Source organism: Melospiza georgiana, chromosome 7, assembly GCF_028018845.1.
Source record: "Melospiza georgiana isolate bMelGeo1 chromosome 7, bMelGeo1.pri, whole genome shotgun sequence".
Lineage (NCBI taxonomy): Eukaryota > Metazoa > Chordata > Aves > Passeriformes > Passerellidae > Melospiza > Melospiza georgiana.
The window spans coordinates 18,148,922-18,163,569 of record NC_080436.1 but is presented as its reverse complement, the minus strand read 5'-3'; the positions used below and the strand labels follow the sequence as shown (position 1 = coordinate 18,163,569).

General features: G+C 42.1%; 1 protein-coding gene across 1 annotated transcript in view; it reads right to left on the bottom strand.

Moving 5' to 3' along the window:
* TTN (titin) overlaps positions 1-14,648 on the bottom strand; it is a 235,893-nt gene that overhangs the window by 193,016 nt on the left and 28,229 nt on the right. The window contains exons 38-42 of the mRNA XM_058028137.1: positions 14,241-14,472; positions 13,392-13,676; positions 13,179-13,304; positions 10,960-11,148; positions 6,620-6,676 (exon numbers count right to left, since the gene is read on the bottom strand). Of these exons, the coding sequence (XP_057884120.1) occupies positions 6,620-6,676; positions 10,960-11,148; positions 13,179-13,304; positions 13,392-13,676; positions 14,241-14,472 (889 nt within the window). The remainder of the gene's footprint in view (positions 1-6,619; positions 6,677-10,959; positions 11,149-13,178; positions 13,305-13,391; positions 13,677-14,240; positions 14,473-14,648) is intronic.

The following is a 14,648-nucleotide window of genomic DNA, read 5'->3' as shown; positions in this document are numbered from 1 at the left end:
TCCTCATTCTCCCCTGCTGCCAAGCCTGCAGCTTGTTCTAACAAGGCAAGTGGAAGTACATCTAGGGAAACCACCATGCTCTTCTTGTCTGGGCTAAATTCAGGACTGGTTATGATTTTGACCTGCTTCTCAAACTCTCTCACTTCATTTTCATCCAGCTCCACTTCCAGGAGGATTTCCTGTGGTGAAGGGGACCTCGAAGATGTGCTTTGCTCCATGTCAAAGTGTATAACATGCTGGTGGGTGACAGGGGGTGGCAGTGCCAGTGACCGTCCATCTTCAGGCAAAACCTCCACCTCTGCAATACTTTTAGCTTCCCCGACAATGTTCACTGCATGGCACAGATACTGTCCTTCATCAGCTTTCTGGACATTAGTGATTTCCAGAATATATTTGTCCCCGTCCTTCTCTATTTGCACTCTCTCATCCAGCTCCAGCAGAGACTTATTATGATACCACTTCACTCCTGGCTTGGGCACACCCACCACCTCAGCCACAAACATCAGTGTGCTGCCCTCATACAACCTCCTCCCGCTCAACGCCTTGAGGAATGCTGGTGGCATGTCCCTGCCTGACGGCTCCAGGGCTTCACAGGGGGTCATAAACCCATTTGACTGGGGCTGGTCTGGAGGCTGATGCCTCCTCTCACAGAGGGGGAGCATGGTCAGGGCATCCATATACTCCCCAGTGGGTGTCCGGTAGCGTTCCGGTGGCGTGCTGTCCCCCGATGCAGAGTAGGGTCCCTCGAAGGGTGTGAAATACTGCTCTGAGGGTGTGTTGCATTTTGAACTCTCGGGAGGTGAGGGGTAATGCTCAGGGGCCATGCTGTACACGGAGCCCTCGGACGGTGTGGAGTAGCGCTCGGGCGGCGTGCTGTACCCTGAGCCCTCGGACGGTGTGGAGTAGCGCTCGGGTGTGCTGAGCGGCGTGTGGTAGGATGCTGATGAAGCAGTTTCAAAGATTTCCACAGAGGACGGAGGTGTGTAGAAGCGGTCTGAATCAGGTGACTCCTCTCTGCTCCCACTCTCCAGCTCTATAGACATTTCTGACTCAGGAGAGAAGGGCCGGGCAAATTCCTGATGGTTGTTGTAATAATCATAAACCGTGCTGAAGGTAACCTCCTCCACTTCCAGTGAAGTTATAGTTTCTTGCTGCTCCTTCTGAACTGTGCCTTTGAGAGTTGGAGTTTCATATATCCCAGTGGATCTTAAATAATTGGCCAGGGACAAATCAGGCTCTAGCTCTGAGATTAGAACAGCACTGGGTTCTGGACCTGCAGAAGTATCCTCCCACATTTCTTCTCCATTATTCTCAGAGGCTTCCTCACTGGCAGTCCTCTTCTTGTCCCAAGACTCGTTCCTTTGCTCCTTCTGTGCCACAGGATCATCCATTACTAACCCGAGGATGAGGTTCCCCAAAGAGAAGCCCTTGGTTGTGTTTGGTTCCTGCTGGATTTCTCTGAGCATCTCCTCAGGGGAATCTGTGCTTTCCATCTCACAGCTGAAGGTGCTCCTTCCTGGCTCAAAGAACTTTTCTGTCTCAGAACTACCATCTTCCTCAGCCTGATGCCCAGCTTGGAGTTTCTTTTCATGCGCAGCTTTTTTCAAGTCCATAATGAAGCTGTCACTCTGGGAGTCTGTGGTCTCCAGTCGTTCCCCACTCTCCCACACACGTGCTTCCTCAACTCCTCTTTGGAAACCTGGTGTGGGCTCCACTAGAAATTCATTAACTTTTTCTTGGAGTGAGTCCTCTCCACAGACACTCATCTTTGAATCCTGAACTTCTTCAGCAGAATATCCCTCTTCAGCAGACATCATGACACTGCCAAGATCCCCATTAGGAGTTTGCAACTCAGATGTTGTGATTTCTCTTGGCTCTTCTTCCTGGGCATCAACCTCCTCCTGCTGCATCCTGTAGCTCTGACGCAGCTCCTCACTCAGAGACATCCCTCCTTCAAGCACATCACCTTGGTGCACTGGGGACATGATCCCAGTGATGACCTCCACACTTTCCAGTGCTGGGGGGTTTTGTGCCTGTTCTGTGTGCACAGTCTCTGCAGCTGGGAAAGGCTCTGCAAACTTCTTCAGATCAAATATGATCTCAGTGTCAGGCTCAGAGGGCAGCAGCCGCTCTCTGAAATGCACCTCTTCCACTTCTTCAGCTTTCTCAGTAAAAACCTGACCTGAGTTTTCTATGCCAGGAGGAGTGGGGTTTAGATTCAAAGAAGGGCTGTATGCATCACACTCAATTTCTTGCAGCATTTGCCCGTCACTTTGTATTTTCCAATGTGTGCCATCACCATCATCAATCACTTCTTCTTTAGAAAGATTATCATCAGCTTTAATGCTCTGTTCAATACCAACTGATCTCTCCTGCTCCTTTTCCTGTTCCTCCTGCTGCTCTCCTGCATAGAATTCATAAAAGCCAAACTCCTCCTTTGTGGGGGTGCTTGCAATGTGGTCCTGCAGGTGGCGCACACTTGGCTCTTCCACAAGAGGCACATCAGGAGTCACTGCCTCCCCGGCAGGGGCATCACACTCTGCGCAGACATCACTTCTGTCTTGCACCACAGGTGATACAGGAATGAAAAATTGTGAAACCTTACACTCCCTTGCCAAAGCAGACTGCTCAGGGGCACGTGCTTGCCCTGGCACTTCAATAAATGATGAATCCTTGCAGTCCCCTGCTAGGGCAGACTGCTCAAAGGCATGTGTTTGTTCTTGCACTTCCATAAATGAGAATTCCTTACCTTCTTTTGCCAGAGCAGACTGCTCAAAGGTATGTATTTGTTCTTGCACTTCCATAAATGATAAATCCTTGCACTCTCCTGCCAGAGCAGACTGCTCAAAGGTATGTATTTGTTCTTGCACTTCCATAAATGATAAATCCTTGCACTCCCCTGCCAGAGCAGACTGCTCAGTAGCATGTATTTGTTCTTGCACTTCCATAAATGATAAATCCTTGCACTCCCCTGCCAGAGCAGACTGCTCAGTAGCATGTATTTGTTCTTGCACTTCCATAAATGATAAATTCTTCCTCTTCCATGCCAGATCAGACTGCTCAGGAGCAGGCATTTGTTCTTGCACTTCCATAAATGACAAATCCTTACATTCCTCTGCCAGAGCAGACTGCTCAGGAGCACGTATTTTTTCTTTCACTTCCATAAATGACAAATCCTTACACTCCCCTGCCAGAGCAGACTGCTCAGGAGCATGTGTTTGCCCTTGCACTTCCATAAATGGTGACTTCAAGATGTCCCAGGACAGAGTATCTGTATGTGGTAGCACTTTGCCTCCTTCAGGCTCCAGCTCCTCAGAAAAGTGACCTGAGTCCTTGGCCACCAATTCACATCCTTCCCTTGATACAGTAGAGTGCAATTCAGTGGTATCAATTCCAACTATGTGCTCCTCAGAGACAGCTTTTCCTCTGTTCTGTCTCGTCTCAGAAATACCATCTGTATAACTCACCCTTTCTTCTCTATTGACCATTTCTTGCCTTGCATAAACTTCTGTGATATCCAGCACCGTTGTTCCCTCCATCTCACTTTCCCTGATGTGAGGTGTTTCCTCACAACCTTCCAACTGGTCACCAGGAGGTGGAGACAACCTCAGGGACCACGGTAGGTGGGCTTCCTGCTCCTTGGGGCATGCAATTTTTTCCTCTGCATCCCTACCAAGTATGCTGAGGTCTTGGAGGTGCAGAACATGGTCCATGGCAGGCAGTTCCTCAGTGCCTTCAGCCCTGCTATACAGTTTGGGTGCCCTGGGCTGCACTGTGAGCTCAGAGACAGTCTGTGCTGTTCCAGCCACGTTTGTGGCCACACAACAATATCGCCCAGCATCTGTGACAGAGACCTCTTGAAGGTGTAAGCGGTATGTGCCATTCTTGCCCTCTTCAAACCTCAGTCTCTCACTGACAGAGAGGTTCTGGCCATTCAAGGACCAGCTCACAACTGGTGGGGGCTGCCCAGACACAGCACACTCCAACACCACTTCCTCTCCTTCACAGCAATGAATATGTGCTGGGGCTTCTCTCACAATTTGGGGTGGTTCATTTCCCATATCAAATGAAAACTTAAATTTGTGCTTCATGGTGGAAGCAGCCCGCTCTGGAGAGGGTCGTGGGACCTCTCTCATCTCTGTGTCTTGCTCTGGTGTTGGAGTGGGGGCAGTGATTTTGATTTCCACAGGCAACGACAGCAAGTCTGAGTCTGGAACTGCACTTGGCAGTCCCTTCTCTGCTGCAAAGACCACACCAACTTCCTCCTCCTTCCTTTTCTCCTCTTCCTTCTTCTCTTTCTCCCTTTTTTCCTCCTTCACCTCTTTCTTCTCCTCCACTTTCATCTCCTCCTTTTCCTTCTTTGCGTACTGATAGGCTGGCATTCGCCGCCTCACACGGAGCCCAGCTGAGGTGCTGACTGTGCCCAGCGGGTTGAAGATCACACAGGTGACAGTGCCACCATGCTGTGGGAGCACAGATGGGAAGGTCAGTGTGGAGCAGCACCCCGTGGTGTGGACAGCAGTGCCCTGGATGCGCCCCACGGGCTTGTCATTGTTGTACCAAGTGACGGTGGGCTGTGGGCGGCCGTGGAAGAGGCAGGAGAAAGCACATCTTTGTCCCTCAACAGCTTCCTGGGGCTTGATCTCCTGTACAAAGAGGGGTGGGCAGGGCTCCAGGAGCCCACCTTGCACCTGCCATCTCTCCACCAGGTCCTTGGACCTGGAGTATTGCTTCACTACCTGCACTGTGAGGGGCTTTGAGCCAACCATTTTGGCTGCCACCTTACGTGGGCTGGGCTGCTCAGGAGGTGCCTCCTGAGGCGCAGACATGAGGAATTCCTGCTTCTTTTGCAGCGCTGCCCTCTTGGCTTCCCGCAGCCTCTGCAGCTTCCAGCGGGTCTCCTCATCCAGCAGCTCCTCAGCATTAACCACTGTGGCCCTGTGCTCCCTACCGTGCGCCAGCCCCGGGCGGCAAGGCCTCCCGAGCGGCAGGCTCTGGAAACGGATGGTTCGTACCTTGCCCCGGGGTGCTGAGAGGTGCCCGGGCTCAGCCTCCTGCCCCTTGTCGAAGGGGGAGCCGGTGCAGCGCAGCACCACCCGCAGCCGCTCCTCCCGCCGCTGCTGCAGCAGGCAGCCCCAGCTCGGCCGCAGCCACTCCGCGCTCCCGGCCGGGGCCGGGCCCCGCCGCTCCCCACGGCGGGACACCAGCAAGGAGGCGGTGGACTCGGCTGAGCCCTCCGTGTTAATGGCGAATACCCTGTAGCTGCCGGCGTCGTGCTCCCGCACGTCCCGCAGCTCCAGGCTGGCGCAGTGCGTGTGCTCCGTGCTCTCGGTGCGAATCACCTTGCGGCAGTCCTGCCGCACGGGCCGGTTGTTGTGGAACCAGGCCATGTGCGGCGCCGGGCACGCCACCAGCTTGCAGCGGAACAGCGCGGGGTCCCCCTCCAGGACAGACCGACACTTCAGTCCCTGTGTGAAGATGGGTTTACGGTTCTGCGGGCAAGCCAGCACCGCCGCTCTGCCGTGTCCCTCGAAGTCCCCGCTGCGCTGCTCTGCAAGAGAAGGAGACCGGGTTACAGCATGTCACGCTCTGCTTACCACCTGGTTGTAAAAAGTAGCAATATATTGAAAAAAAAAATGGGCATGCAACAGATTTCATCACACACCCAGGAAAAAAAAGTAATTCACTCACCATATTTGTTCGAATAAACGCAATGCCTTGCTCTGTTTTAAAGATTGACACGAAAATCGTTCGTTGTCTGTTCTTTCTTCAGACTGGAAATTTCTTCTTGAACAAGCAAAAAAAGAATTTCAAAATAACATGTTCTTCTGCGTATATGTTTTTGTTGCCTGGAAAAGCTGTGTGTCTTTGGGTGGCAAAGTAGAAAATCTTACCTGACTTGCAGACAGTAGAATAAACGCCCTTTCTGACCCTTCTTTTTGTAGATATGTTCAAACAATTGAAAAAAATAGTTTGAAATATATTTTTTAAAAAGTAAGTAACATAAATGAGAAGGCGTTTATTCGAACTAATACAGCCACTAACTCCACAGTGTTATGCACGGGGGGAAAAGCAAGCAACATGAACCACGTATGCTATCTGCAAGCCAGGGTAAGAGATGTATAATGATGAATTAATGTATGTAAAAAGAAGTGCGAGGAATCAATGGGAATGTGTAGCTTTCACATAACCTAAACAACAAATGCTCTCTAGTATACTTCATCTATCCATCCAATAGTGTCCATTGAACCTATTAATGTTAGGCTGCTAACTTGTTTAAAAATAATACAATTAAGATTTGTATAACTTCCTTCTGAAGTAAACTATTCCATGCATTCAAAAGGAAATTGAACATAATGAGCTCTGTGAACAGCTGCAAAGCATGAAGTAAAAGTTAAAAATATGGCTGCACAATTATTGATTTGAAGTTTTAAACATATTTTAAAACTTAAATAACCTTATAATGCGGGTAACCTTTTGCATATCAAAACAAACATGCAACATGTTCCAATATGCTTTAAAGTGTGTCTTTCCCCATCAGACACTTCATGGAAGCTGATAAAACATTTCCACAACATTACTAATTACTGGTAATAATTATTCTCATTGGTTTTTGTACCTTTCACTTCCATTTCAACCTCTTCCTCTAGCTTCTCATGAACAATTTTTTCAGGAGCTAGAATAAAAAAGACAAATATTTTTGAGATATAATTGTTAAATGTGCCAATCAACACTTTATATAGTAAAAATGTCCAATCTGTTTTGCAAATAGACATAAATCCACATGTACACACACATAAATGCATGCCAGACAATTCAATCACTTGATAAATTTTGAGAATAAAGTAATCAAATATTTTCAAACTTGTTTGCAATGTACATTTTTCTGTAAGATTTGCTTTCTTTTTGCAGGGTGGGGGAAAGTTTCTAGAACAACATGCCTTCATCATGCTGTAAATCCCTGAAGAAAACATTGAACAATGCACAGACTAATGAGATACTTCTCGTTCCTTATCATCTCCTAGGGAATGAATGTAGTGGAATGCAGTTATGATACTTGGAATGCAGTTATGAAGAATTGATACTTGGAAGGAACATGCAGTTGCCAACCTGTCACTTTCAGATGGGTGCTGCACTCGGCTTGTCCTGCAGGGTTAACTATTCTGCACTTGTATATACCCTCGTGGTCCTGACCAACTTTCAACAATCTTAAACTGCACAGTGGCCCATTGTGTTTTAGGGAACACAGCGCAGACTCCTCAACTATTAGCTGATTGAACAGCCAGACTACACAAGGTGTAGGCACACCTTTCATTATGCAAAAGAGAAACACATCATCTCCTTCTTTTACAGTGGTTTCTGAAGGCAGAGTTTCAAGAAACTCTGGTGCTTTGGCGTCAGTTTCTGTGATGTCTTCACATGGCACGACATCAGGATAGTATACTCTGTTTCTTTGCTTCTCAGCTTCATGTGGTCTTTGGGATGTAGATATAAACAAGCTTGAGGTTTTCTTTGAAGGTTCTTGCTTAACTTCAGATGCTTTAAACTGACAATCTTTGGCTGCTTTAAAGCTTTTAGAATCTGATTCAAGAGTAATTTTTGTTACTGCTTTGGCTTGTGCTTCTTTTGCTAGGTAAGAATAAAGTTAGGAAAAGTATTAGGTCAGATGTTTTGCAGGAATAAAAAACATCCTTATACTTACGGGGAGAAAACCCAGTAGTTAGTATTGGTAGAATATGCTGTATATTAGTGCTAAAACAGTGCTATTAAACACGAGTGATGGCACATTTAAGAGTTCTATTCCTGTTAGGCTAGTTCTAGTTACCAGTTAAGCCTGTGGGTCTTTCCCACAGTGACCAAAAAAAAAGCACCTCTTTGCTTCTAATCTAGAGCCTTAATTAGGAAAGTAGCAGCAGAAGATTATGTAAAGTGCTTTTGGCAGCTCTATAGTGAAGAAAGAAGTTTCAGTAATTAAGAGCCAGATCAACAGGGTCAATGCCCTTTTCATTATTCATCTTAGTTTTCTGGTCTTGATTCCTTTGAACTCATCAGAAATACTATCACCTGTGGTAACAATACATTTTTGGGTCTTCGCTAGTGGTAACACTACTAACATTTTAATACCTAGATGTCAGGAAGAGGTAGAAGGAATTTAAGCAAAAAAGTAAACACTTAATATTTTAGGAAGAGTGAAAGGTAAAAGACAGTTCAGTATTGCAGTAATACAATACTTGCACCCATTAATCCTTTCAAGTACATTAACTTATATTGCAAACTTTGGAATTTGAATCTTGGATTTGTTGGAAACATGCTGGGGTTAGAAATGACCTGGTATCTAATTCAAAATTGCCTCTGGCATTCTTTTCTTCCTTAAACTCCTGCTTCAGGAATTAACAAAATATAAAAATTCCTACAAGCTTGTTTTTCTTTACACGTCACTGCATATCATGAAGGATATGAGGAGTAAAAAGCCTGAGACATCTGTGACTATTTGGGAAGAGGCACAAAGTTACAGTGCCAACTTCCCAGTACTGTACATGCTACTTATGAATAGAGCTGTAAATGTGCAGGAAAAACCCCAGAACATTATTACTAGAGCTTTCTCAATTAAATACTGATAATAAAGGTAATAGGATTGGGCTGTAGGCAGTTATAATGAAGCTGCAAAAAGTAAGTAAAAATGTTAAAAGTCAGATAACCACCTTTGACTGTTAGTATTGCTGATGTTGTTGTCCCTCCATAGTCATTATACACAGTACAACTGTACAGTCCTTGATCTGACAGCTGGGCATTTAGGATTGTGAGCAGAAGAACATTTCCGTTTTGTGATATCTTCAATTTTTCAGACAATTCTATCTTTTTACCTTCATGGGCCCAAAGAAACTCATAGAATTCATTTTCTAGGGCACATATGAACTGAGCAGTGTCACCACATTTCACAGTTAGGTCTCTGAGTTGCAAGAGAATCTTTGGAGGGACTTCTTTCTTTTCTTGAGAGGTCATCATAGAAATTTTGGTGCTCTGAGATGTTTGAGAAAGGACTGAGGTATGCACAGCTTTAATTTCTTCAATTGATGTAGCCTTCGTGGTCAAACTTTCTGATACACTTTCAAAAACCTGTACACGCAATTCCTGTGATGGTTGTTGCACTGATTTAAATTCTTTTTGATAAGTTTCAATGTTCTTCTTTGTGAGAGGAGAAACATGAAGTTCTGATATAGACTGTGACCGGATAGACTCTTTTACATCTTTCCCAGAACTTTGCCTATCTAGGGCTTGCACTGTGTAATCAAGTAACAAAAACAACAACATTAGTATCTAAAGAACTTTACTGGCCATGCTCTGAACAAAATCAAACAGCATGGAGGATGAAAATGAATGATCTTCATTTGAAAACACAGCATGCCAGACGTACTACTCTGTTGACATAGAAGTTATCCATTCACGTGTATGAATAACAAATGATGCCTAAACTAGTCATGCAGTTGATACTCAGTTGGTGCTTGTTCTCTTCTTTCACCAAAGTGGTCCATTTTAGTATTGGTAACTTAATGGCACTTTTAAAGGAGGTATTTTCTTTTTTTATCTTTTTCTTTTTTTTTTTTTTCCTACAGAATAGTGCAAAATACCTCAGTCACTGCTATAAAGATCATTAAACCACTTGTTTTAAAATCCTGAATGCCTTGATTAAAGCATTTCTATTCTTTGACCTATATTGAGATACAAACTTGAAAATTTCCAAATGTTACAGCTCAAAGACAAGAAATGAGAGTGGCTGGGTTACTGAGGGTTCTATTAAAGTTAGGTGGGAAAGAAAAGGTGTGAAACAAGGAAAAAATTAGTAACAGCATAAAAGTGTGGTATGCAACAAATTGAATCCCTTTGAAGTAAAAATGGGGCTTTACCTTCTGCAGTCACTGTAAGTGTAGCTGTACAAGTTGTTTCTCCAGCACTATTTCTTGCCTTGCAAGAGTATTGGCCAGCATGTTCTAAGAAAGCATCTACTATTATCAGTATAGCTGTGCCTGTAGACTCATCAAAGTGGAAAACTAAGTCTTTTTTTGGCAACATGAGTTGTTGATTATGAAACCACTGGATTTTTGGTTTGGGCCTGCCAGAGACTCTAGCTTGAAATCTGACTGATTCCCCGCTGCATACCCTGCAGCTTGAAATAGGCTGGATAAAGGTGGGCCTTTGGCCAACAGATTCCTCCTTAAGTGAAACAGATGAAGAAACATGCCAAGGGGACTCTGATGTAACTTCTTCAACATTTTTAAATCCTGAAAAGAAGCATGCCAACTTTTAATTTCTTACCCTACACTACAATGAATTTTCTCTCTCATTCAAGTTGTTTTCCTAACTCACAACAGCATGAATTATTCTCATTCATCATTTATAAAATCTAATGCAAAAAGAAAACAAAATATTTATGGTTAAATAATATAAAGAACAATATAGAAAAGCAAATTCTCCAAACAGTATTTCTGCTCTAAAATTTTGATCAATGTTTCATTAATTCATATGAATGTAAAGGATTTCTTTTCAGTTGCCCACGTACCTGTTACATACCTCTATTTGAGATGTTTTTCAAAACCTTCAAAGTAATTTATTTCATACAAAAACTACTAGATTGTCTTCACAAGGCAAATCAAAGAATGTGTAAGCAAAAAAATTCCATTAGAAAAAAGGTTTTTACCATCTTTGATGTATGTCAGATTTTAAGACTGGAGTAAATGAAAAGGGGGCATGGAACATGAAAAAATCTTGAAATACTTTTTTCTGTTCATGACATATATTTTTGAGACATAAATGTATGCTGTGGACATTGTAAATGGCAGCAATTAATTGAGTTAAAAGACAACATGACAAACAACAACTCACGTATCAGTATCAGTGTATATTAAGATGATTATTGGAACATGACCTGAGCAAGACAACTTTTTTAATGGCACAGTGTACCTTCTAACTTCAAGGTGGCAGTGCTGGTCACTTGGCCCACAGAATTGCTTGCCACAAAGGTATAGATTCCTTCATCCTCTGGATAAGCTTCAGCAATCTCCAGCTGGTAAGTGTCTTCAAATTGAGTCATTCTGAAAAAACGTGATGGCTTGATCTCCTTCTCTTTGCTGTACCAAGACACTTTCAGATCTGCTCAGGCAAAAGATAGAAAAGAAAAAGGTCTAAGTTATGATATTATACTAGCAAGTAAATGCTATTTTTATATTTATATCTTTCAAAAGTATAAAGCACAAACATTTAAATTTAAATGTGCCTTGTATTATTCTGGTAAAATGTGATGAGTGGAAAGTGACCTACTTGTTGCTTTAGGTTTTGATTAGTGCACTGGAAATATTTGTATGGGAAAACTGATTCTGGTGCTGATATGTTATTGACTAAAAATCATTCTTCCTTGACACTCTCAGTGTAAAAATTCAAAAATATTTTTGTATGGCTAAAGTCAGAGAAGGTATATTTTTAAAAATGTGATTTTGCGACATTTGCATGATTAAACAGGCTATAAAATATCTAGCTTGAGCTAGTCAGGTTAAGAAATTAAAACAGATCATTCTTCTGCTAAGCACAGCTCTTTCTTTTTATTGCAAATATTACTTGTCATATTTCTCAAGAAAGATTTATATATTCCTATATAAAATGTATTACTTGTACAGATTCTTGTAGACAGGAGTGGATTAAAGCAGATTTTAGCTTTTTCTCTCCATCTGTCACTGTACTACATCATCAATCATATGTTGTTACTCAAGCAGTGTGTTATTACTGTTATCAGAAGAGTGTTTTCAATAGCCGGTTGCTCAATGCCTACCATTAAACAATTGTACTTGCAATCATATGTTACCTAACCTAATATAAAAGGTTTTTATAACACAAGTGAGAGGTATGCAAATGCATTTGAATAGTGTATTTAATAAAGGAGATTTTCAATAGGAAAAATTACTTCATTGCAAGGGTTGTCAAGCATTGGAGCAGGCTGCCCAGTGAAGTGGTAGTCACAGTCCCTGCAGGTATTCAAAAGCCCTGTAGATTCGGCAGTTAGGGACATGGTTTATTTCTGGACTTGGCCATTCTGGGTTAATAGTTGGACTTGATGATCTTTGAGGTCTTTTTCTACCTAAATGACTCTACGATGGGTGATCTAGATGAAAGGATCCTTATATTCTGTGCTATAAATGCAGCTTCCACATTCACATAAGTACAGTTCTATTAAAAAATATTACACTAGCATGCATTGCACAAAGGGTGGGCCAATATTTCCAACATATATTTTCTGAAGCAGAATCAGAATTTTTCTAAAGCTTTTTTTTTTAAATGAAGTTTTATTTCAAGGGATGGTAATGCAAATTATATATATTTGCATATATATGTGTATAACCAATTTGTATTGATTTTTATAGAGCCGTCAAATAGGATTATTTTTTAATTTGGAGTTTTGTTTGTCTTGAAATAATAATTAATAATTTTAAATTCTTTGGGTTGTGAACTGGATCTTACTCTGCAGTTTACTATGTGAATATTTCACTAGTAGTCATACTCAAGGCCATTTGCTAAGTGGAGAAAAGTAGCTTTATTTGAATGTGTGTTAAGGAAAAGATATTTTGATTGCAGAGTGACATTCTATGTATCTAAATCAAAAAACTTATTCAAGTAAAATCTACACCTCAAAGGACAATTAGCAAACACTTTTTGTGCTAGGATAAAGAAAGTAACCAGAGTTTAGTGTTTGCAGAATGATACTTAGAAATATTAGGAGAAAGGTTGAGTCACAGTTTCGGTCAGTTTGTGTATTAAGGACATGGCAGTGTGTGTCTTCAGAAATTCATGTTCATTTGATGCAGTACTGCTTTTCTCTCTGTGTCTTACTCACAGAGTTTTCTAACATCAGTTAGCATTTAAAATGCTGAGACGTTTCCAAAGATAAACTATGAGAAATTATGATAAACAGATCTTTTTAGAAACACTTAATATGTTTATGACAGTTTCAAACTTCCATGCTTTGATGTGCTTAACTGAAACTTGTCAGTAACACTTGGCTGTGTGTGTATCAAATATCTGTACTTCTAGGGGAAGACTGATCTGAGCACATATATTGCTGAATTTTTTTCTGAGTTCAAGATGAAAAATTTTGACAGGTGGAGAGATGTATAGGATGTCATTAAACCCACCTGTTCCAGAAGCTCTGCACTGAAAACAAGCAGAATGTCCCTCAGATGTAACAGCATCACGTAGTGGTATTATGACAGCAGGCGGATACACCGGCATTTCTAGCTCAGGAGAGACAACTTCTGGGACTAAAGAAAAAGAGGAAAAAGTGATTTTTAAAGATGAAGAATGAAAATTTCATTTCACAAACGTTGTTAAGAGCATAGGAAACTCACTTTCAACTGAAAGTGAAGCTGAAGTTGTAGCTACTCCATAGTCATTTTTTGCTTCACAGGTGTACACTGCTTCATCTTCAGGGAAAGTTTCAATCAGCAATAGAGTATATTCTTGTGCATCATGAAGAAATTTGCACTTGAAACCTGGAGAAAGCTGTTGGTCATCTTTGTACCAGGAAATTTTGGGCTGGGGTTTGCCTGATACAATAGCACAAAAGCGGGCAGGTTTGCCAGACTCCACAGTTGTTGGCTCTAGCTCCCGAATAATCTGGGGTGGCTCTGGAGCTGGAAATTGGGGGAAAGTGAGGTGGCAAAGAGAGATAAGAGAAAGAAAGAAAGAGAGAGAAATCTCATTATTGATGTTATTAGTGATTGAAGACTATTTGCAAAGAATTAAGCAAAACAAACCCTTATTATTCCTAATCTTATGTGTCCATAAAAATCTGCCCTCATCCTTGATATAGGGGGAATGATTTAGCAGCAAGTGCCTTAACATAATTAGCTGTGTTAGTGTAAGTGTTTCTGGCAAAATGTTTCCAAGAATTGTTAGGTTGATCACTCTGGAAAGGCATATTTGTCCATTTCAACAAAGTCGTTTTATTTAGACTCAAGAATTTTCTGGCCTAAGTAAATACCATAGGAAAAGAACTGCTATGATATTTTCATCCACTAGCCAGCTACTTCAATAGGGCAAGAAACATCTATGTACATGAGGAATTCAGCAGTGTTCCAAATTATCTTTGATTTTTTTTTTTCTTTGAAGAGTTAGAATTCCAGAGAAGCCATATAAGAATCAGAAAACCACTGAGTAATAAATACAGTCAAAACATTAGTTGTGGGGCCACATACCATTCACATAAAGAATAACAGAACTCCTATTCCGTCCCGCAACAAAAGTATATTCTCCAGCGTCAGAGTAAGTGGTTTCAAAGATGCTCATTCGATGGACTCTCCTTTCCACCACATACTTGTATCTTTCCTCATACTGGAAGTTGATCTCAATACCATCCTTGTACCACTGTGGTTCAATGTCGTCTTCATTGACTTCAAATTCAATTTCAGCTCTTTGTCTCTCAATGACCTTTGTAAAAGAATAAATAATAGAAGTAATATTGGTTTTTCCTCTGGTCTCACTCTCCAGTTTCTTAGGTGAAGGTTCTGACCTTATGATTACAGATTTTTGTGCTATGACTCTTTCTGGTTAGATATTGTTTCTCTTCCCTTGCATTATTCTTTGAGTCACAAAGCTATGAAATA